This window comes from Mytilus trossulus, chromosome 8, assembly GCF_036588685.1.
Source record: "Mytilus trossulus isolate FHL-02 chromosome 8, PNRI_Mtr1.1.1.hap1, whole genome shotgun sequence".
NCBI lineage: Eukaryota > Metazoa > Mollusca > Bivalvia > Mytilida > Mytilidae > Mytilus > Mytilus trossulus.
Genome location: NC_086380.1, coordinates 479,240 through 504,759, shown reverse-complemented (window position 1 = coordinate 504,759; position 25,520 = coordinate 479,240). Strand labels below are relative to the sequence as shown.

The following is a 25,520-nucleotide window of genomic DNA, read 5'->3' as shown; positions in this document are numbered from 1 at the left end:
TTTGAGCAAATATACAAAATTTCGACCTCATTTTACTCAAAAAGTAGCACATGAAGGTATATTTTTTATTACATATTTGATTTAATAAGGTAAACAATAGCCTATATGCAAATTTTCATGAACTTGTAAATACAGGATCAAAACTGTATCGTATGCCCTTAAAGTTGAACTTTGAAGATAAACATAGAATAATAATTGTTAAGGGTTGGTGATATAATCATATGTTTCTATATTGACAAAATGATTGAGGAGATACACAAGAAATAATTTAGATTGATGTTATACGCCTTTACATCAGCACAAATGCTATATTGAGGCCGCGCACATGAAATAATACAATGTAATTGTTTAGGTTGATGTTATACGCCCTTATACCAGCACACAAGCTATACTGAGGCGAAGCACATGAAATAATACAATGTAATTGTTTAGGTTGATGTTACACGCCCTTACACCAGCACACAAGCTATACTGAGGTGGTAAACATGCAATAATACAATGTAATTATTTAGGTTGATGTTATACGCCCTTACACCAGCACACAAGCTATACTGAGGCGGTAAACATGACCTAGTACAAAGTAAATGTTTTTACATTGATGTTTTACGTACCAGAATTATATATTTCTATTCCGAGGTGATTGGAATGAACTATTTCAATCTTATTGTCTAGGTTGACTCTTATATGTCCTCACAGCATACCACAAAGAATAATTTTTACATCAAAATTTAAAACAATTTCTTCAAAACATTTCGAAGTACCTGTCTACGAATATGACAAGATTGGCGCAACATAATTTATGAAATAATTCTGTTTAGTATATCGTAGAACAGAGCAACATTTTGTTTGTATATCGACAGTACAGAGCGATATTTGGTTTGATCATGCAATTTAACATTGAACTTAAACGTATATTGTTCCCAATTCAAATCATTTAAGGTAGCACGGTAGTATTTGAATTCCAGTATTTAGGTTGCTCTTTTGTGTACCATACTGAAGTCAGTATATCTTAACAGTGTGATTGGACAATACTGTATCAACTGAACAGACTTTCTTTAACTGGAGAAAAATATGAAACAATTTTACATACAAGTGAAAATGATGTTTTGCGAATTTTAGTGAATTTTATATTCACTGCATGATAAAAGAGGGACGAAAGATACCAGAGGGACAGTCAAACTCATAAATCGAAAATAAACATTACAACACCATGGCTAAAAATGAAAAAGACAAACAGACAAACAGTAGTTCACATGACACAATATAGAAAACTAACGAATAAACAACACGAACCCCACCAAAAGCTAGGGGTGATCTCAGGTGCTCCGGAAGGGTAAGTAGATCCTGCTCCACACGTGGCACCCGTTGTGTTGCTTATGTGATAACAAATCCGGTAAATAGTCTTGTTCGGTAATCACATTCATGAAAGAGAAGGGGATTGTAGTTACGACGTGAGGAACATATCCGATATCATTTGTGAAACGTTTATTCCTTAAGAGTCAACCAACTCGTGATGGCGTCCGTAAAATTTACGAAGGGATGATTTCACCATTTAAAAGACATAAAAGCACTAGTGATCGTAGAAAAAAAGTAAACGGTCATGATACAAATTCAAATTCATTTCTAAATAATATGATAAAAGTACTTCTGTTAACTGTTTATGTAGAACTTTTGGCAGTGTTAGAAAGTGGAGAAAATTTTCAAAGGGCTATCATTATCACTTATGGGTCAGAAAATAATTCTGTCCCCCTTCAATTGAATTTGAATGAAATTGACAACAATGAAACGCAGACCGTAATGACGCCCCCAATATATCTGTTATTTAAATATTGATTTGCAAATAACCATTCACTCGCTCGCCACACAGCAGGATACCACAAGACTATAAATACCAGGGTATCGCTTCCATTTATTTGTATAGTAGACATGTCGAAGTATCTTTGAAGCATACCAAAACCTTTTTTTATTAAGATAATTCAGTGAAATAAAACAGCATTTATAATTTCATTTTATTAATATAACGAGACAGTATAAGGTAAAAACACATAAATACTGAACTCCGTGGAAAATTCAAAAAGGAAAATCCAAAATCAAAAGGCAAAATCAAAAGTCCAAACACATCAAACGAATGGATAACAACTGTCATATTCCTGACTTGGTACAGGCATTTTCTAATGAACCTGGTTTTATAGCTAGCTAAACCTCTCACTTGTATGACAGTCACATCAAATTCCATTACATTGTCAACGATGTATGAACAAAACAAACATACTCAAAGAGTAAAAATGTCAAAAATAGGGGTACAGCAGTCAATATTGTGTTATCATCTTAATATCACTATAAAAACAACAAATGTAACGAAGAATCACAAAAAGCCATACATCAAATTTAACATACTCATTTTGCTTTTCTTGTACCACTTAATTTATGTTTATAAAGTCTACCCGTACAGGAATGAATGTTTTTATTGCTGGTGTAAAAATGCGCGTTTGAAATTCGTACAGGTAGCGTAAAAATAATTGTGTCGTCAAAAGTATGAAGGCATACATACATGCATCACTATAAAAACAACAAATGTAACGAAGAGGCACAAAAAGGCATACATCAAATTTAACATACTTATTTTGCTTTTCTTATACCACTTAATTTATCTATATAAAGTCTACCCGCAAAGGATAGAAGGTTTTCATTGCTGGTGTAAAATTGCGCGTTTGAAATTCGCACAGGTAGACATAAAAATAAAATATGAGACAGTATATATCAGTAAATTTAATTAATAAAACAGAATAATGAAACAACTTGACAAATACCAACGATAATTGTTCATTTAATTATTGCTTTGACACGATTAAGGCATATAATGGCAACGATAATTGTTCATTTAATCATTACTTTGACACGATTAAGGCATATAATGCGCTGGATATCATTATACAACAAATCATTCTCTATCTAGGTTGTGCACTACTCACTACTAATTAAACATTTTCTGGTTTTATGAAGCAAAGTATCATTATGTATACTTGTGTTTATGGTTACGGTGGTTTTACCATTTCTGGATCTAGTTTTACTATTTGAACTATTCTAAATAACTATAGTTGATAAGCTCACCAGCAGTAATTTATAAAGAATTCTATGTCAATGACTTCTCAATTTTTCATACACATTTACACCCTTTTATAGAGCTTACATCCATTTCTATATGTTCAAAGGTTAGTTATCACTGAGTTCGGTTGTCTTTTGTTTTATGCTTTAGTCTTTCCAAATAACGTCCGAGCGTATATCGATTACGGCATTATGTCGCGACCTTTCATGTCTGTAAACCGTGAAAGAACTGGACAAAACATGGCTAGGCACGTCCCTGTTACAGCGAGTTCAAAACTCCAACCTATAGAGCAATCGTAGACCTGATACATGACGGACTTAAATCCACAGTATTGTCTTATAACCGATGATCCAAACCCTAATGGGTAAATAAATAACCCTGCAATCATTACCAGGACTGAAATAGAGAAAACATTAGCACATTTTCAATATGGAATAGGACAAGATAATGGACAATACAAAATAAAAATGTGATCACAGACATAAGCATTAAGTCAACATGTGTCCTTTTCTGTTCTAAATTTTCGTTGTTTCTAGAATTATTTCATCCATTTCTCAATAGGTTTTATTGGCTTTCTTTTAGTTGTTGTACAATTGTAGTATTACTGCTTTTTTCTTTTTATTTTTATGATGAGATGATTTGGGGTTTAATATGATGTCTTTTTGTTCTGTGTGTCCAGCAACCAGAAACAAAAACACAAACATAAAAGTGAACACTCGAGGACATCAATCATGGTAATTTGGTTTCTTGCCACAAAAGTTTATAGAACTTCAGGTAAATTCGAATCAAATCATTAACAATCTGAGATCCTGTCATTTTTATATATGTTTTTTATTGCTTGTTTTCACTTCATTTGAATTTCCTTCCAAATTTTGGAAATGACTAATTTTACACAAGATACAATTTCTTATTTCCGATTGGAAGCAATGCATCATCTACCGTTTCCGTTTTATTGATTAGAATAATTGAAAGTGCTCGGATGTGTTTGTTTCTGTTCATTTGTTATATTGTTATTAAATTAGCAAAATTCTCATAGGTAATATATTTCTCCCTGTCTTAACTGGTTTAACATTGGCAATGACTAATCATAAAAGAAATTGTCGAAGGAAAAAAAACGTTTTAATATGTCAACTATTTTTAGCCCTTTTGTTCAACCAATTCAAACCACACATTTCCTAAACCACAACTCCTCCAATCGACACCCAAATTTAAATGACTTTTAAGCTATTTTACCGGCTCAATGTGGTTTAATACAAATGATAGAGACTAGGTGCAAGTCGTCAATATATGAATAAAACTTTGCTGCATGTATCTGGGGTATCCCTCATTTATAATTCTATTGGATAGATGCGTTCAACAAAGTCACATGTATCTGGTGTATCCTTTATTTCGAGTTCATTTGCGATAGATGCGTTCTACAAAGTCACATGTATCTTGGGAATCCTTTATTTCAAGTTCTATTGCGATAGATGCGTTTGAAAAAGTCACATGCAGCTGGGGTATCCTTTATTTCGAGTTCTATTGGATAGATGCGTTCAACCAAGTCACATGTAGCTGGGGTATCCTTTATTTCGAGTTCTATTGCGATAGATGCGTTCAACAAGTCACATGTATGTGGGGTATCCTTTATTTCGAGTTCTATTGGATAGATGCGTTCTACAAAGTCACATGTATCTGGGGAATCCTTTATTTCAAGTTATATTGCGATAGATGCGTTTAACAAAGTCACATGAATCTTGGGTATCCTTTATTTCGAGTTCTATTGCGATAGATGCGTTCAATAGAGGCACAAAGTCTGAGTCATCATCTATTTAGCAGATAATAAAAATCAACAATGATATTGACAAACATTTTTTGTTTACTATTTGATGTTCATTCAATTTGTAGATGAAAATAAATCATGAAAACTATGGTCTGATAACGTGAAGCACCTGTGTAATACAGGGTAACAAGCATTGCCAGTAAAACGTTATCTGTGTAATACAAGATATAAACTATAAGATATGTTTTACGTAAAACTAAAGATCTTGTAAATACTGACTTGTTACACCATGCAAACGTTATAAATCAGCGACCGTAAGATGGTTACTGATGAGGGCGAAAAAAACTGTAACTGAGTGATGCAGTATGTATGTTTCTCTGTTGCAAGTTTTGCATGTCAAGTTGTATATGTTTTTTGTTGTTGGTTTTTTACAGATAATCTGTAGTAGCCCATACACTATGTTCTGTTCTTGACATTTTGATCGTTCTGACAAGCGATAAATTTTAACTATCTAAAAACACTTTGTCAAAATGGATAGCAGAAAAAGTATTAATTACTGGTAACGCAGGGTATGCATGTCTACCATGAGCTTCTGAATAGGTATTGTCTTATTTGCATTAAATCAAACTTACAGAGTCGGGAATACCAATGTAACAATGAACTCTCAAATGTCAATGTTTTTTTTCGCGAGTAAATGTAAACACGATTCTCAATATTAAGTAAGATGTATCTGTAGTGTTACTATCAATGTAAACATTGCATGTTAGATAATACTGATATATTATCATTTTCGTATGATGTACCACTCAAACAGATAAGTAAACATCAATCATCGAAGACATGCAATATTACAATATAAAAAATATATCTGATTATAAAAATCTAGATTACATAATTCTGAGAGTATTGAAATCAATTTCTACGTGTTGTTTACCGACTTATATCTTTTATCAAAGGCTGAACTTGAAGGCTTATGTTTTGGCCTTACTTGTTCGTCGTTTCCTTACTCTATATTTTAAACTTTTCCTGGGTGAGAATAAAAAAAAAACAACAAAACAAATGTTGTAGAGGAAATGTTGAATGTTTTTTTTTCTTTATGCATGAGAGATTTAAGTGTGTTTGTCACATATTTTTCATAAATCATTATTAATTTTAGAATATTTTTTTTTTATATATACTGTAACAGATTGCCAAAAAGTAAATAGTTAATTTGCTTGACGTGTGTTGGATGTATAAATGCGCAGCCACGTCTAGTCGGAATTGGGACTCAATGGAACTCGATGCCGTTTGGGATGGGTTCAATTATCTTTATAGAAATAAGAAGATGCGGTGTGAGACAACAGAGTTTAATTAAATGAATATAAGCAGTTATGGGTCACTGAACGGCCTTCAACAATGATAAACACACAGACCGTATAGTTGGCTATAAAAGGTCATGACGTGAAAAATATGAAATATTGCAAACGAGACAGTAATGGCCTAATTCATAACAATCTCAGAAAAGTCATAAATTATAATTAACTTTTATCATATGTTTAGTTGTAAATACAGTAGTTTTGCATATGTGATAAATAGCCTGTTGTTTAATCCATATCGCGCAACTTTGATGCGCACCCTTTATCGCATGCCCTTTATCACACCCCTACCCTTTATCGCATACCCTTTATCGCACCCCTACCCTTTATCACACCCCTACTTTTTTTTTTTTTTTTTTTTTACATGACGTCAGTTTTATTTTTTTTTGCTCAAGAAAATTTTTCCTCAAAATAGGTCATTTTTTTAAATGACGTCATTGTTAGGTATGTGACGTCACGAACGTCAAGTTTTCTATATTGTATGTCACGTCACGAACGTCAAGCTTTCATATTTTTGGCACACTAAATGCAACTATAAAAAGTACAAAACACACAAATAAATACAATAATAAACAAAATATGTTTTCAAAACAACAGCACGCAAATTGTAAGGTGCTTCGGACAAGTAATTGAGCAGTTTGAAACAAGACAAAAGTAGAACTGAAGGTAACCCAGTGCTATGGATCAGAAAACAGTTCATATAATATAATACTCTTCTGTTGAAATATATGATAAAGTGTATAATACATGGCAAAATCCGTATCACATGCCGTATCACCCTCGACCAATATCATCCCTCGGGCCTAAAGGCCCTTAGGCTGATATTGATGTCTCGGGATGATACGACATATGATACGGATTTTGCCATGTATTATTCTCTATGTATTCGTCCGGTTGATTTACTTAATTGGCGATATCCTTTCGCCGACTATAAACTAACTTTATGAACTGTGTAACAACGTTATTTTATATCTTTACGTGCTTGCAATTCAAATGCTAATTACTATTGATAGAGAGAGGTCTTTTATATTTCAAAGGACTCCAATTATTAAAACTCTTTTATCAAATAGTCCATTCCATTGTAAACGAATTAAATAGATTCTTGTAAAAACGCTGTAATGACATTGATTAACTAAGAGATTTAGGTCGTAATAATGGAAAAGGGAGTATGACATAAAGTATTCATACGCAAAACAAAACAATACAACGTTCACTTGTATTCTGACAACTTATTTGTGATCAAAGTATTTAATCATTCCATTAAAACTCAGCAAACTGTTACACACAAACCTTGGCTTTTAAAATGGAAAAGAGAGAGACCCCCTAAAGATCATCCCCTCCAAATGTTCTCCTCCGAACTCAAATTGCAGGAAAATCTATTTTTTTAGAACTATAAATCTGAAATAAAAAAGGTTCATTCTGTTTACTGAAGTTTGTGTTGCACACCAACCAACCTCACATACTCAATCAGCGCCTTCTTTTCAAGCACAACACTATTGAGTGTAAAACAATCAGATGATAAGACAATTACCATTTTTCATTTTAATTAAGTGCTATTTTCTCGTGAAAAAGGTATTATAGTTCATCTTTGTTTTTTATCTTCAGAGACAAGTTGAAAAAATGCCTAGATATTATTTTTACTTAAGTTTCACAAATCCTAAATTCAAGACATTAATTGTTAATCTATTTATCCTAAATCTACCTCAAATGTTATTGTATTATTAATCACATTCCTCGTGTGCTTTTTTTTTTGGTCGGTCAGTAAATATCATGACTACCTCATGTGTGTCAGTGAGTATCTACCTCACGTGTAAATTGTGTCAGTGAGTATCTACTTCAAGTGTAAATTGTTTAGTGAACATCTACCTATCTTGCAAAAAGTGTCAGTTAGTTTCTACCTCACGCGTAAAGTGTGTCAGTAAGTATAAACAAATAATGTCAGTGAGTATCAACATTACGTGCAAATTTTGTAAGTGAGTATATCTGTTTTATGTGTAAATCGTGTCAGTAAGGTTCCATTCCAAGTGTAAATCTTGTCAATGAATATCTACCGCACGTGTAAATAAATTATTTCAGGACAGTGTCTATCTCACGCACAATACGAATGAATAGTTTAATGTTTGAACATAAAGTTCCCGTCCATTAATTGTGTTTATTTCAAAACCATTAAGTTTGATTATTTTCATATGTAACTCGTTAATCTACACGAGACTCTACAATATTGTCCAATCTTAATAAGATACCGGTAATTATGTATGTTTTTGCATTTCCAATTTAACAAATGATACAACTTTACAACACTTTGCCGTGAAAACCTACCCTTGGCACTGATTACAGTAACATTACATAATGTTTATTTTAACATATAGTTAAGTAATTGGTGTTACAATTAAGTTACAAAAAACGTAGACAAATCGGTGAAGCAAATTGTTGTGTTAATGATATCGTGAAAAAGTATATTACATTAATGAAATTGTTATCTCATGCGTTGTTTAACATCTTCTAGATATTATTTGTTTTTCTTGCAATCCGATAAACTAGATAAATGTTGACATGTATATACAATATCAAATGGCAGTTATTTGACCTTATCAAGGTCAACCGATATTTTTATGACTTTCTCTTCAATCTTCCTTAAAAGCAGAGTAAATATCATGCGTAATTGTTTTGGGTTATGTTTACTTCATCCACACGATTACATTATTTGTTCTGGGTGTTTAAAACGATAAAATGTAAACTGGTACCATGTGAATTGTCTAACAGACCTGTTTTTCTTTAATGTAACATTCAATTGGAAAGTTGTGGCCTATGCATCGAATAAGACTTTGGATCTAGACTGAGTGATTACTCAGTGAAAAGTTATTTGAATGATCAATTATAACATATTTTTCGAAAATGTGCTCTTCTTTAGTTAGTCCGATAGTAAAGTATTGTGCTGCTTATGGGTGCAAAGAAAATGCATGCGTATTAAATCTGTTAAGCACAAATCACGTATAAGTTTCTACTCATTCAATAATTCGGCAATCAGCTGTAACAATTGTAACTATATACAAACCATAACAGTAACGGGTTTCCAAACCTTTCTGTTACAAACTGGCCATGGTTGTTTGTTGGGTTACAAATTTGGTTTTCGTTTATCATTTTTATTTATATATATAAGGCCACTAGTTTTCTTGTTTGAGTTGTTTTTCATTTGTAATTTTTAAGAATTTCATAGCTGACAGCGCGGTATGGGCTTTGCTCATTGTTGAAGGCCATACCGTCATATGGTTATTAACTACTGTGTCATTTGGTTGTTTAATTGGCAACAATACCATTTTAACTTTGTTTATATATACCCTGCCATATCTGTAACCATTCTGACAACCTTCAGCTAGGACATATGACTATAAACGTTACTGATAACTAAAATGCTACAAACTGTACATATCCCGCCATAACTTTAACAGTCCTAACAACTTACCTGCTACAAACTGTACATATCTCGCCATAACTGTAACAGTCCTAACAACATACCTGCTACATACTGTACATATCCCGCCATAACTGTAACAGTCCTAACAACTTACCTGCCACAAACTGTACATATCCCGCCATAACTGAAACAGTCCAAACAACTTACCTGCTACAAACTGTACATATCTCGCCATAACTGTAACAGTCCTAACAACTTACCTGCTACAAACTGTACATATCCCGCCATAACTGTAACACTCTTAACAATTTACCTGCTACAAACTGTACATATCCTGCCATAACTGTAACAGTCCTAACAACTTACCTGCTATAAATTGTACATAACCTGCTATAACTGTAACAGTCCAAAAAACGTACCTGCTACAAACTGTACATATCTCGCCATAACTGTAACAGTCCTAACAACTTACCTGCTACAAACTGTACATATCCCGCCATAACTGTAACACTCTTAACAATTTACCTGCTACAAACTGTACATATCCTGCCATAACTGTAACAGTCCTAACAACTTACCTGCTATAAACTGTACATAACCTGCTATAACTGTAACAGTCCTAACAACTTACCTGCTACAAACTGTACATATCCCGTCATAACTGTAACAGTCCTAACAAATTACCTGCTTCAAACTGTACATATCTCGCCATAACTGTAACAGTCCTAACAACTTACCTGCTACAAACTGTACATATCCCGCCATAACTGTAACAGTCCAAACAACTTACCTGTTACAAACTGTTCATATCCCACCATAACTGTAACAGTCCTAACAACTTACCTGCTACAAACTGTACATAACCTGCTATAACTGTAACAGTCTTAATAACTTATCTTATACAAACTGTACATATCCCACCATAACTGTAACAGTCCAAACAACTTACCTGCTACAAATTGTACATATCGTGCCATAACTGTTACAGTCCTAACAACCTACCTGCTACAAACTGTACATATCCTGCCATAACTGTAACAGTTCTAACAACATCACATGGAATGCACGATGTACACACAGCTAAGAATGCTCCGCATGAAAGTAGTACACATCCTGTCCCATATAAAACACACGCAGCCTGCCATGCTCCAGACGGTAAGTTTCCAAAATTGAAATATCCACCATAAAACTCACATTCCTGTTTTAAGTTTCCTCCGGGAAATAGTGTTCTTGATAAACACAAATTTATCATTCCAAACGTATCTAACAGATTTGAACCAACAAGCCACACAGGCTGAACAAATGCATACGTAGTTAAACCGGAAACCAGAACTGACAGAAAAGCCCAGATTATTAAAACGGGTGATATCATGTCCTTAGTAAGATCATCGTTGGCTTGTTACATCATCTAACAAATTTTCCATAGTCTGTAAAGTTAATTGAGTAATCAATACATCACTTATAAAGTATAATGAGCAATTAGTATATAGTCTATAAAGTGTATTTAGAATGCATCTGTCTGAATACACGAATCAAATGTTGTATGTACAATATTATAATGTTAATATGCCATATTTATACAATAAAAAAACGTACGTCATTGTTAAATTAAGCAAACAAAGCAAAGTGTCGATTCCCCAATCATACTAAGGATAAATATAATTGTTGCATTTTTCTCAGTAATCCCAAGTCTAGCTGTTGATTCACATTAAATGTAGTCTGTTTTCGATTATGAACGAGGAATAGATGACAGCATTAATGGAATCTAAAGTGAGGATCGCTATTTCAGGCTCATGTTTTCTACTTTAAATACAGAGACATTGTATAAAGTACAGATTATTAAAGTGTAATAAATGTTTTACTTTTGCAAAAGAATGTGATTATTTTGTTTGGTAATTCAGCAATCTGATTGCCAGAATAAGTTATGATGAAGATCGATGGCTTGATTTGCTTTAAAACACGATTATTCTGTAAAAAACGAAGTCTGTGTACTCAGGAAATCTGAAATTAAAAGTTCGATAAAGTCTCCCAGCGATTGTATAGACGGCATGGTTCTGTAAATAGAGGTCGCAAGCTTTCTAGCGACTAATGTCTAGCATCGATAAGTTTGGCACACATAATCCTAATTCGTAATCAAACCAAATTGCATTTTAAAACAGAGGGGTCCATGAACTCGTTTACAAATTAGATAATTTTGAATGATAAAAATCAGTCCAAAACTGCACCTTTTCCCGATAAGTCATAGTTTGAAGTCGCTAAAATAACAATTTACGTTACCAACGTCATTCCCTACACTGTAACTGTATTGTATGCCCTTAAAGTTCATATTGCGTTAATATATTCTTGTCCTGAATATGCATTGTATTTGCCACAAACTTCACAGCCATTCATCATAATCATTAAGCGATCGCCTCTCATTGGCAATAACATATTAAAAATCGTTGGCGTTTGCTTCAATTCTAAGATTTCATTTGATATATCGGCCTTTTTTCCCTACAATTTGATTTGACTCTAGGACTTTTTACATTTAAAACTTTTCATTATGTGTAATTTAATTTAAATTGTTGTCCTTCATATATGGTATTGTAAATTAGAGTTGGTTTGCACATAACAGTGCTAAGTACATTGACTTTGATAAATTCCAGCTATATTAAGCAGGATAATTATACGTCCTTGGGAGAATACAATAACTACCTTTACACAGTAATTTCATTTACATGAATAACAGTAAAACAGTCAACAAGTTTCCCAGAGGTCTTCCATTAACAAGAGATTCTTTATCAGTATTGATTGTCGCAATGATAAAGTTTCTTGTTGGCATCTTTAGAGGTAATTTGATTTGTCTAGAGATCTGTAAATCTACAATCATGTTAAGTCAACTATATACATAAAATTGACAATTGGGGAATGTGTCAAAGAGACAACAACTCGACTATAGAGCAGACAACAACCGAAGATCACCAACAGGTCTTAAATGCAGCGAGAAATTCCCGCACCCGGAGGCGTTCTTCAGCTGGCCCCTAAACAAATATATATACTAGTTCAGTGATTATAAAGCAATACTAAACTCCGAATTGTACACAAGAAACTTAAAGTTAAAATGATACAAGACTAAATAAAGGCAACAGTAGCATACCGCTGTTCAAAACTAATTAATCCATGGACAAAAAACAAAATCGGGATAACAAACTTAAACCGAGGGAAACGCATTGAATATAAGAGGAGAACAATGACACAACACCGAAACGCAACACACACAGAAACGGACCAAGCATCAGACAAAATCCTACGAGAATAACACATATAACATCTAAACCAAATACATGAATTTGGGATAAACAAGTACCGTGCCACGTCTTATCTTAATATCTCAAAAATAAATGAAAACAAACGACACAACATTAAAATGCAACACACACAGAAACTAACAATATTATAACAATGGCCATCTTCCTGACTTGGTACAGGAAATTTTTAAAGGGGAATAAAAATGGTGGGTTGAACCAGATTTTGTTGCATGTCACACCTCGCACTTTAATGGCCAAGTTAAATATAACATTGAAATGACAACATAATATTACAGGACTACAATACAAATAATTAGGAGAACATATTAGACAAAAAAACACATGATTAATAGATGATTAATAGATAACAAAGGCTAGAGGCTCCTAATTTGGGACAGGCGCAAACATGCGGCGGGGTTGAACATGTTTGTGAGATCTGAACTCTCACCTTATACCTCTAGCCAATGCAGAAAAGTAAGTGCATAACAATTCGTACATTAAAATTCAGTTCAAGAGAAGTCCGAGTAGGATGTCAGAAGATGTAACCAAGAAAATAAACAAAATGACAATAATACATGCGTAACATCAGACTACTAGCAGTTAACTGACATGCCTGCTCCAGACTTCAATTACACTAATTGAAAGATTATGTTCTCATCATATGAATATCAGGCAGAATCCTTTCCGTGAGGGGTTTAGTATCATACACAGGCAAAATTGCAACGCATGTTTACCAGGTGTTTTTGAAAACGTATTGTAAACATGCGTTTCACCATATGTTTACCATGTGTTTTGAGTAACAGGTGGTAAACATGTGTTTGAAACCATGCGTTTCCCATGCGTTTGAAAAACATGTGGTAAACATGCGTTGATGAACGCATGTGAAACACATGTTTACAAAACACATGAGAAACATGCGTTTGACCATATGTTTACCATATGTTTTAAGAAACACCTGGTAAACATGTGTTTGAAAACATGTGGTTTACATATGTTTGGAAAAACACCTGGTAAACGCATGTTTTGAGAAACACCTGGTAAACATATGTTTAAAAACAGGTTGTTAACGTATGTTTTGAGTAATACCCTATAAACATGTTGATGTTTAAAAACATATGTTTTCATATTTTATATTACTTAAATTAAGGGGGAAAGCATTAAACTTCAAAAAAAGGGGGTATGATTATTTTTTTCTGACTCAGAAGGTTTTTTTGCACACAGTGTGAACAAATTAAATTAGTTTTTCGACGCTATCAATCAAAATTAAACACTATAAGGTATCATGTGGGAAATCCACATTCAGAATAATATTTTTGTCATCTGCTTGACCAGAATATATTTTTTAATCAAATTGGGGGTCAGATTATTATTTTTAAACACATCCCCCTTTTTTGAAGTTTAATGGTCTTCCCTTAGTAAGTGTCAGATTGTCTGAGGTAGTTTCTGTCTTGTTCAATGAGGCTCTTTAGAATTAGTGGAAAGAAGCATTTTATTATGTTAAAATCCTGACAAACAATAGTCACTAAATTATGTTCCTCTAATCTGCCAAAGCATGCTACTAGAACAGTTATAACTCTTGGGAATAAACGTCCTTCTCAATTTCTCTTTTCTATACAACTCGACCAACTCAAACACTGTCACTATAAAAAAAAATTATGACAACTAATTTTATCAAACTACTACCACTTAAAAGAAAAAAAAATGTAACAAACTAATTGAATAAAAATGAATACAAGGTTCTGGATGCGGGTCCTTTATATCTTTAATTTTCAGACCATTAACATTTTCTCTGTTTCTTCATTTATAATGTTTTTGTGTCCTTTACTTTCAATAATTCTCAATATTCAGTCTAATTATAATTTAGAAGTTAAACCCCATGATTCTCAAATGTTCTTTATTCTATTTTTTGCATTTTTACTCTCCTCTTTCCTTTCTTTATTTTTTCTCTCATTATTTTGCACTTTAATTCGTCCATCATTCTTTATTCTTTCCTCCCGAAACGGTTTCCAGACCCTCACTTTAGCAAATGTACGAGAGTACGCAAACCCGGAATTCTCACCGTTACCATTTTGTATACTATGACGCAATACCATGGACGCTCACGAGCTGCGGATGGAGGTTTCAATTTTTTTTAAACTAACTGCAAGAATGGACAGAGTCAGAGATATATGGTATAAACAACTCTGGTTGTTCAAACTGATGGTCTTCTTCTTCTTCTTCTCTCCGTATGAGCTTCTTTTATAAGGAACACCAACATGACCAAGGATTATCTCCAAGTAAAACAGCGATAAACCGATAAACAAATAAATGGAAATAGATAACTTGTAGATTCACTGGAAGAAACCAGGGAACGATTGAAATGAAACTCAACGCAACGAAAGGTTTTTTGTTTTGATTGGTGACTTGCCACTTGGAAAGCACAAAGAAAGGTAAAAATAAATTTATCATTCACATTTTTTAAAATGGATAAGCAGAAAGATGTAAGCATTAACTTCTCTCTGTGTCGACCATATACCGCCACACCATGCACATCGTCCATAGTCCATACTCTGTAAATAATTTTAGACATCTTCCATACTTCATGTTCTTCAACTTTCAGTTCCATTGAGCATGTTGAGTTTATATCATAAAATATAATAATACAACACTATCTGACATATGAATGGTATGTTTGTATCTGGGAAAAGGGGGGGGGGGGTTACTTGCTATATTACTTTTATATTACAAATATGCCAAAAATCAGGGTCGCTGTTTCTAGTCTGAGATTACTCTGACGTCCAACGGCTGTTATGTTGGATGTCAGAGTAATCTCGGACTACGCTGTTTCATGCCCTGCTGGTTAGAATAGGGTACCAGTCCCTTATTTATGACCTTCTTGTGAGAACAGTTTTTTTTGTAAACAAAGTATTTGTCTTCTAGGGGCGTTGGAGGGGTCCTGATTGCAAAATCCGGGGCATAAAAACATGAAATCCAGAGGGGTGGGTCTTTTCGTCACCCAAAACACCACCAAACACCCTGAAAACCATTGACCACCTTTTGTCAAATCATACATGCACAGAGTTTGGGATACACAGTCACTGTTTGATTTTATATGATTTTAGTATATGTAAAAACTTAATCATTCCAAGTAAATAAGTAATAGGTCTGAAACTGTTTTGTGTGTAGTGAATGCCAAGTTTAACATAACCTTTATCTCATTTTCACAGCTGGTTGAATTGGTCAACAGTGGCAGATCCAGAAATGTTGATAAAAGTGGGGTGTTGCACTGACTGCCAATTGCAAACTGGGGCCTTCTCCAGTCATGCATGATGATGCTTCAATAATTCCTTTAAAGGTAATTTAAATAAAAAAATAAGATATCCATCCTACATGTGTCTTACGGACCACTCTGAAGTGGGTATTCTTTTCTGAAATGTTTTCTAATGATAATACCCGTATCCTATCTGCTTGTTTGAAACATGAATTAAAATTCACTCATAATTTTATATAAGACATAGCAATCAATATCCAGTACCAAAAGAAATATCACTAAATACATGAAGCCAGACACAAAAGATCGTTTAACGGTGTACAAAATAAATATACAAGTCACTTTATAAAAGGGGGATGCTGTTATTATACTATTTTTTTTCGTGTCATTTTCATTGTGAAAAGGCAGATAATTAATCATGTGGCTGTAATTCTATAGAAATTAAAAAATTTGGGCATTAGATGGTTTTATAGACATGTAAATCATTTAATGTATAGATATTCCCCATTTCCATTCTCAATTTTATTATCTATAGGTGTATTAAAGTCAGAACTGACACGAATACAGCACAAAATCGTGATAAATACATGTATATATACTTGCTGTTCGGTGTGAGCCAAGGCTCTGTGTTAAAGGCCGTACCTTGACCTATAATTTACATTTATAAATTGTTATTTTGATGGAGAGTTGTCTCATTGGCACTCATACCACATCTTCATATAACTTAAAATTTCAAATTCCTTTATCATGTTAATACATGTACATGTATTATGTTTATCATGTTTATTGCCCAAAGATTGACATTAATTGACAAAATCAGAGATGCAATGTAACCAGTTCATTCATTAAAATGTTGTGTTGATCATATTGATTTGAAATGATGCAGAAGAACATTAAAATAATTGATGAAATGCTTTTTGTAAAGTCATATTTTTTAGGGCAAATCTGTTAGTCTTATTTTGAAATGTCAAAGTGAGGCAATTTTGACAGTTACATGGATCATACATGTAACTTCCATGACTTCCTTTTATCATGTTTATGCATTTAAACATTTTTCTTTTAGCATTTTTAATGAAAGTATATGCACTAAAAGAAGTAGTGGAAAATAATCAACAAAACAGAAGTCATTAGCGGTGATGCTTTCTATATTTATACATGTATCTAGACTAGTAGTGGATTTGAAAAGTGCTGAATTGATTCATGTGCAAATAAGGAGCAGCAGCCAATGAAACATTGCAAATGTGTGATCAGAGGTATGTCATGAAAGTTATGTGTACTATTGTTTTTCTGTTTGTCTTTTTCATTTTTAGCCATGGCGTTGTCAGTTTGTTTTAGATTTACGAGTTTGACTGTCCCTTTGGTGTCTTTCGTCCCTCTTTTATGTTTAAGTTGTTTAAATATTTTTTTGTTTTCAGACTTAGGGACGACATCAAAAGTTCAATGTACATGTAGGATAAAAAACTTACTTCACATAGTTTTTTCACTGACAACCCCCCCCCCCCCCCCCTTTTAACTTAATTTGGGAAAAGTCAAATGTTGAGGACATAGAGGTGACATTTTTTATTCATGGGTTAGTTTGAAAATTAACCATGTTAGCAGTAACATACATTGTACTATTTATTTTGATTGAAAGCTCTCTTTACAATCAATTATAGAAATCTATGAAATTTAAACACAAGGTTAATGACCATAAAAGGAAGGTTGGGATTGATTTTGGGAGTTTTGGTCCCAAGAGTTTAGGAATTAGGGTCCAAAAAGGGCCCAAATAAGCATTTTTCTTATTTTTCGCACAATAACTTTAGTATAAGTCAACAGAAATCTATGAAATTTCTATGAACATAAGGTTTAGGACCACAAAAGGAAGGTTAGGATTGATTTTGGGAGTTTTGGTATAAACAGTTTTGGAATAAGGGGCAAAAAAAAAGGTCCCAAATAAGCATTTTTCTTGGCTTTGCACAATAACTTAAGCATTAGTTAGTTGAAATTTATAAAAATTTTACACAAGGTTTATGACCACTAAAGAAAGGTTGGGATTGATTTTGGGAGTTTTGGTCCCAACAGTTTAGGAATAAGAATCAGAAAGGGTCCAAAATGAAACTTTGTTTGATTTCATCAAAAAATGAATTATTAGGGTTCTTTGATATGCCAAATCTTACCGTTTATTTAGATTCTGAATTTTTGGTCCTGTTTTCAAATTGGTCTACATCAAGGTCCAAAAGGTCCAAAATTAAACTTAGTTTGATTTTAACAAAAAATGATTTCTTTGGGTTCTTTGATACAATGTATGCTGAATCTAAACATGTACTTAGATTTTTGATTATGGGCCAAGTTTTCAAGTTTCAGATCGGGGTCCAAAATTAAACTTTGTTTGATTTTAACAAAGATTGAATATATGGGGTTCGTCAATATGCTGAATCTAACCATGTATTTAGATATTTAATATTTAGGCCCGGTTATCAAATTGGTTCACATTGAGGTCTAAAGGGTCTAAAATTGAACATTATTTGATTTCATTTGATTTCATCAAAAATTGAATTCTTGGGGTTCTATGATATGCTGAATCTAACCATGTATTTAGATTTTGGATATTGGACCATAATAGATAAATGTCCAATTTAAAAATTTTAAGTTTTTAAGTTAAAGTTCTTAGACCACATTTATTCTGTGTCAGAAACCTATGTTGTGTCAACTATTTAATCACAATCCAAATTCAGAGCTGTATCAAGCTTAAATGTTGTGTCATACTTGCTCCACATGTTCAAGATTTGACCTCTGCAATCTTATAAAGCTGTGCACTGTGGAGCATCTGGTTTACTAAACATAGGTACATAAGATGGGTATATAATCTTTAATTCAGTAAATTGTAATAAAATCAATATTTTAATTGTTTTAATTTCAGAGGTCATTTTTCCACAAAAACAAGCTAATATATGTCAATGGGCCTGATGAAGTTGAGTTGTTTTGGACTTTTGGGAGAAATGAAACGTATATAAGTGAAGAAAAGTAAAGAAAAGGGGAAAATATTACAGACACAGTACATGGACACCAGCATGAGCAAGTTAAGACAAGGTATTATGTTATATAGAATATATATATATTTATGAATGTTTTATTAACTTGTGACCTCAACCAATCAAATTATATCACCACTAAATGAAGTGGGTGGTAAACAGGAATTTCCTTGACCAAATTCACATGTAAACATTAAAAAATAACATAGAAAATATGATAAACAAATTCAAATTACCACCTTAGCAATTCAGCAAAGCTATCGATAAAAAAGTGTCACAATGCCATCATCGCACTTCGACTTAATCAAAATTTGCAATACTGCGTTAACCCATTGCACATCAGCATGACATTCGTGGTGCAGAATCCTGCATGTGGGATTACAATGTTACTTTTGAATTTCTTTGCCCTCAACAACAAAAAAGTAGTAAAATTTAAAACATAATTATTTTGCAATTTGGATTATTAGGAAGTTTATATTAGTTAGACAAAACACATTAACATGTACTTTTATGCTTTAAAAATGACATGTAAAGTATATCAAACAATTAAAACTGGAGAAAGGTGACAGTTGAGGATGCAAACAGAAATTGTTTCCTTTATTAGTTATAATGAGTTATTTGAGAAAAAATAAAAGATCACTGTTTAAATAGGTATTGTGATATATATGTGATTTTCAATGGTTTTAACTTTTTAGTTCCCTTTCTGTGGTCTGTCCATCCAGTTTTCCACACTTTTTTATGCCCCTTTAATATGTATGGGCATTTTGTTTCTCGGTTTGTGCATTGGTTTCTCTGTCTGTCTTTTTTCATGGTTAGCTACTGACCCCTACAGATCCATAGAGGGTAAGTAAAATCCATAGGGGGTGAGGCCGGAGGCCAAATCCCCTATGAATTTTATTCACCCTCTATGGATCTGTAGGGGGTCAGTAGTTAACCGTATAACGAATTTATCGGACACCAGACTTTTTCTGCTGCATTCTGTTGAAAAAATTAACAATGAAACACAACAACATTAACAGATGATGTCACCATAAACGTGTCATGAACCTCTTATGAAACTTACTAACCCCAAACGTTCTCATAGGGGGTCACCATGTGACGGCGTTTAACCAATCACAACGTGATAATTCAGCTGTGGTCCGATAAATTGTAATGCAATACTGACAGAATGCTTGTAAATATTCAGATGTTCATGTATCACTGTAAGTAATAATAATATTAACCTTAATTTGTTTATTTTGCTTGTTTTAAAATCAAGATATATTGATAGTTAGTTGCTGTTATTATAAAATTTGCATCTTGCGTTTATTTCAGAATCTGCCATGGAAAGAAACTGTTAAAAGAAGAAAAAAAGATGAAGAAATAGACTTTAACTTGTGTTACTTATATGTACATTTTATTATACTACAAATGTATTAACAAATTTTTAAAATATATTCTGTTACCAAAGATGAGAATTTATTATCAATCATGCCATTTTAAGAAAACATGCATGTATAGAAATTGGTTTAATTTTAAGCTGATGGGATGGTTAAGGGGTTCTCATCTTATCTTACAATTTGTAAGCGTTCTTAAAAATCCTTAAAAAAACATGTCAAAGTGTAAACTGTAAAGCTGTAGATTCTTTATTGATTAAAACATCTGCATTCAGACGAAATGCTCATATGATGCAATAGAATTGATACCATGAAAGTTTTATTTCAAATGAATAATTCACATGATGACATGTTTTGTTCATATATTCTACATGTTATTAGAATATTCTACATGTTATTAGAACCCCTCAGTTATTCTGAAATTAATTGCCTTGAGTGCAAGAGGTTATTAAAGGTTCAAACAGTGACCGAGTCAATGCAAAGACTTGAAAACTGGTATAAGCTGCTTTGCTAGGCAAAAAGCATTTTAAGAAGTAAGAGCAGACTGAATCAACACATAGTCAGAATTTTGTGTCCAGGTAGGGAGACATATCTTCATGCAAATTAGGGTTGGAGCTCATTTCTGATTATCATGATCTCATAGCCTGAATATGCATATGACCTGCAACTGGAAGTAAAGCAACCATCATCCAAACATATGTTTACCATACGGTTTATGATCATCTGTTAACCATATGTTCTCAAACATATGGTTACCATGGACATGCGTTTATCATGTGTTTTCAAACGCATGTTTCACATAAACATCCGTTTACCATGTGTTTTCAAACGCATGTTTTCCATAAACGCATGTAAACAATACGTTCTCCAAACATGCGTTTAACGTACGGTGCTCCAAACATGCGTTTCTGACATGTTTTGAAACATACGTTAAATTCCTGGTAAACATGCGTTTACATGTGTTGCAATTTTGCCTGTGTACCATCAGAACACAGTATAACATAACATAACATAACCCGTGTCACAACTGGTTTTTATATAAATGTGTTTAGTTCTGATGCAAAGACCCTATACCTGAATCAATATTAACGCCAAATTATGCAATCCTTAATGACCTGACACCAGTATCGTAGCTATATCCATTCTTAATAAGTATATTTTAAGGTTTTGTTAGCTTCTGAGGTGAATAATGACATTTTTGTGCTTTTTAGAATATATTTCCATAAAATATTGGATGTGAAATATCTAAACGTATAAGAAGTCTGCATGTTGAGCTATATTTACGAATGATGTCCTCATACCGATGATAAGATTTAGTAAATGTTTTGAATAGTATGTGATATCGAAAACCCTGGTGTAATAATTTTTCATATAATACATAAATTTCTCTCGTTAAAATATAAAACAAATAAACTTGATCGTAAGAAAGTTCGTCATTATTCGGTCTCTATATAAAACTTTCTTGTCAGAAGAACAATAATTATTTTGACTGTTCATAAGACTCTTAAATTGTTGATGATTATAATTAATTTTTTTAAATAAAAAAAATGCATTGAAGAACCACTGGTGGCCTTCGGCTGTTATCTTCTCTGTGATTGAGTTGTTTTCTCTTTGACCGGGAACATATATAGATATTCTGTTCCGAGCTTTGACATATTCCCAAATTCATTTTCATGCTCTTTACTGTTTTATGACTCGGTCTTCCAATTGTTAGTCCCTGTTTAATTAACTGTTTTATGATTCGGTCTTCCAATTGTTAGTCCCTGTTTAATTAACTGTTTTATGACTCGGTCTTCTAATTGTTAGTCCCTGTTTAATTAACTGTTTTATGACTCGGTCTTCTAATTGTTAGTCCCTGTTTAATTAACTGTTTTATGACTCGGTCTTCCAATTGTTAGTCCCTGTTTAATTAACTGTTTTATGATTCGGTCTTCCAATTGTTAGTCCCTGTTTAATTAACTGTTTGATGATTCGGTCTTCCAATTGTTAGTCCCTGTTTAATTAACTGTTTTATGACTCGGTCTTCTAATTGTTAGTCCCTGTTTAATTAACTGTTTTATGACTCGGTCTTCCAATTGTTAGTCCCTGTTTAATTAACTGTTTGATGATTCGGTCTTCCAATTGTTAGTCCCTGTTTAATTAACTGTTTTATGACTCGGTCTTCCAATTGTTAGTCCCTGTTTAATTAACTGTTTTATGATTCGGTCTTCCAATTGTTAGTCCCTGTTTAATTAACTGTTTTATGACTCGGTCTTCTAATTGTTAGTCCCTGTTTAATTAACTGTTTTATGATTCGGTCTTCTAATTGTTAGTCCCTGTTTAATTAACTGTTTTATGATTCGGTCTTCTAATTGTTAGTCCCTGTTTAATTAACTGTTTTATGATTCGGTCTTCTAATTGTTAGTCCCTGTTTAATTAACTGTTTTATGACTCGGTCTTCCAATTGTTAGTCCCTGTTTAATTAACTGTTTTATGACTCGGTCTTCTAATTGTTAGTCCCTGTTTAATTAACTGTTTTATGATTCGGTCTTCTAATTGTTAGTCCCTGTTTAATTAACTGTTTTATGATTCGGTCTTCCAATTGTTAGTCCCTGTTTAATTAACTGTTTTATGACTCGGTCTTCTAATTGTTAGTCCCTGTTTAATTAACTGTTTTATGATTCGGTCTTCTAATTGTTAGTCCCTGTTTAATTAACTGTTTTATGACTCGGTCTTCCAATTGTTAGTCCCTGTTTAATTAACTGTTTTATGACTCGGTCTTCTAATTGTTAGTCCCTGTTTAATTAACTGTTTTATGATTCGGTCTTCCAATTGTTAGTCCCTGTTTAATTAACTGTTTGATGATTCGGTCTTCCAATTGTTAGTCCCTGTTTAATTAAATGTTTTATGACTCGGTCTTCCAATTGTTAGTCCCTGTTTAATTAAATGTTTTATGACTCGGTCTTCCAATTGTTAGTCCCTGTTTAATTAACTGTTTTATGATTCGGTCTTCCAATAGTTAGTCCCTGTTTAATTAACTGTTTGATGATTCGGTCTTCTAATTGTTAGTCCCTGTTTAATTAACTGTTTTCTGACTCGGTCTTCCAATTGTTAGTCCCTGTTTAATTAACTGTTTTATGACTCGGTCTTCCAATTGTTAGTCCCTGTTTAATTAACTGTTTTATGACTCGGTCTTCCAATTGTTAGTCCCTGTTTAATAAAATGTTTTATGATTCGGTCTTCCAATTGTTAGTCCCTGTTTAATTAACTGTTTTATGATTCGGTCTTCCAATTGTTAGTCCCTGTTTAATAAAATGTTTTATGACTCGGTCTTCCAATTGTTAGTCCCTGTTTAATAAAATGTTTTATGACTCGGTCTTCCAATTGTTAGTCCCTGTTTAATTAACTGTTTTCTGATTCGGTCTTCCAATTGTTAGTCCCTGTTTAATTAACTGTTTTATGACTCGGTCTTCCAATTGTTAGTCCCTGTTTAATTAACTGTTTTCTGACTCGGTCTTCCAATTGTTAGTCCCTGTTTAATTAACTGTTTTCTGATTCGGTCTTCCAATTGTTAGTCCCTGTTTAATTAACTGTTTTATGACTCGGTCTTCCAATTGTTAGTCCCTGTTTAATTAACTGTTTTATGACTCGGTCTTCCAATTGTTAGTCCCTGTTTAATTAACTGTTTTCTGATTCGGTCTTCTAATTGTTAGTCCCTGTTTAATTAACTGTTTTATGACTCGGTCTTCCAATTGTTAGTCCCTGTTTAATTAACTGTTTTATGACTCGGTCTTCCAATTGTTAGTCCCTGTTTAATTAACTGTTTTATGATTCGGTCTTCCAATTGTTAGTCCCTGTTTAATTAACTGTTTTATGATTCGGTCTTCCAATTGTTAGTCCCTGTTTAATTAACTGTTTTATGACTCGGTCTTCCAATTGTTAGTCCCTGTTTAATTAACTGTTTTATGACTCGGTCTTCCAATTGTTAGTCCCTGTTTAATTAACTGTTTTCTGATTCGGTCTTCCAATTGTTAGTCCCTGTTTAATTAACTGTTTTATGACTCGGTCTTCCAATTGTTAGTCCCTGTTTAATTAACTGTTTTATGACTCGGTCTTCCAATTGTTAGTCCCTGTTTAATTAACTGTTTTATGATTCGGTCTTCCAATTGTTAGTCCCTGTTTAATTAACTGTTTTATGATTCGGTCTTCTAATTGTTAGTCCCTGTTTAATTAACTGTTTTATGATTCGGTCTTCCAATTGTTAGTCCCTGTTTAATTAACTGTTTTATGACTCGGTCTTCCAATTGTTAGTCCCTGTTTAATTAACTGTTTTATGACTCGGTCTTCCAATTGTTAGTCCCTGTTTAATTAACTGTTTTATGATTCGGTCTTCCAATTGTTAGTCCCTGTTTAATTAACTGTTTTATGATTCGGTCTTCCAATTGTTAGTCCCTGTTTAATTAACTGTTTTATGACTCGGTCTTCCAATTGTTAGTCCCTGTTTAATTAACTGTTTTATGACTCGGTCTTCCAATTGTTAGTCCCTGTTTAATTAACTGTTTTCTGATTCGGTCTTCCAATTGTTAGTCCCTGTTTAATTAACTGTTTTATGATTCGGTCTTCCAATTGTTAGTCCCTGTTTAATTAACTGTTTTATGATTCGGTCTTCCAATTGTTAGTCCCTGTTTAATTAACTGTTTTATGATTCGGTCTTCTAATTGTTAGTCCCTGTTTAATTAACTGTTTTATGATTCGGTCTTCCAATTGTTAGTCCCTGTTTAATTAACTGTTTTATGACTCGGTCTTCCAATTGTTAGTCCCTGTTTAATTAAATGTTTTATGACTCGGTCTTCTAATTGTTAGTCCCTGTTTAATTAACTGTTTTATGACTCGGTCTTCCAATTGTTAGTCCCTGTTTAATTAACTGTTTTATGATTCGGTCTTCCAATTGTTAGTCCCTGTTTAATTAACTGTTTTAT

General features: G+C 33.0%; 1 protein-coding gene and 1 long non-coding RNA gene across 2 annotated transcripts; one reads left to right on the top strand and one right to left on the bottom strand.

Annotated features, from left to right (window-relative positions):
* Window positions 1-2,819: 2,819 nt before the first annotated feature.
* On the bottom strand, window positions 2,820-11,064 carry LOC134681573 (LHFPL tetraspan subfamily member 6 protein-like). The gene is made up of 2 exons (XM_063541220.1): window positions 10,641-11,064; window positions 2,820-3,502 (listed from the first exon to the last, which is right to left on the bottom strand). Exons 1-2 carry the CDS (start codon window positions 11,008-11,010, stop codon window positions 3,288-3,290), a joined length of 585 nt encoding a protein of 194 aa, XP_063397290.1. The 5' UTR covers window positions 11,011-11,064; the 3' UTR covers window positions 2,820-3,287.
* Window positions 11,065-15,189: 4,125 nt separating this feature from the next.
* Window positions 15,190-20,593, top strand: LOC134681572 (uncharacterized). The gene is made up of 5 exons (XR_010100640.1): window positions 15,190-15,354; window positions 16,132-16,259; window positions 17,239-17,428; window positions 19,075-19,244; window positions 20,501-20,593. It is a non-coding gene; the product is annotated as an uncharacterized LOC134681572 (long non-coding RNA).
* Window positions 20,594-25,520: the final 4,927 nt, after the last annotated feature.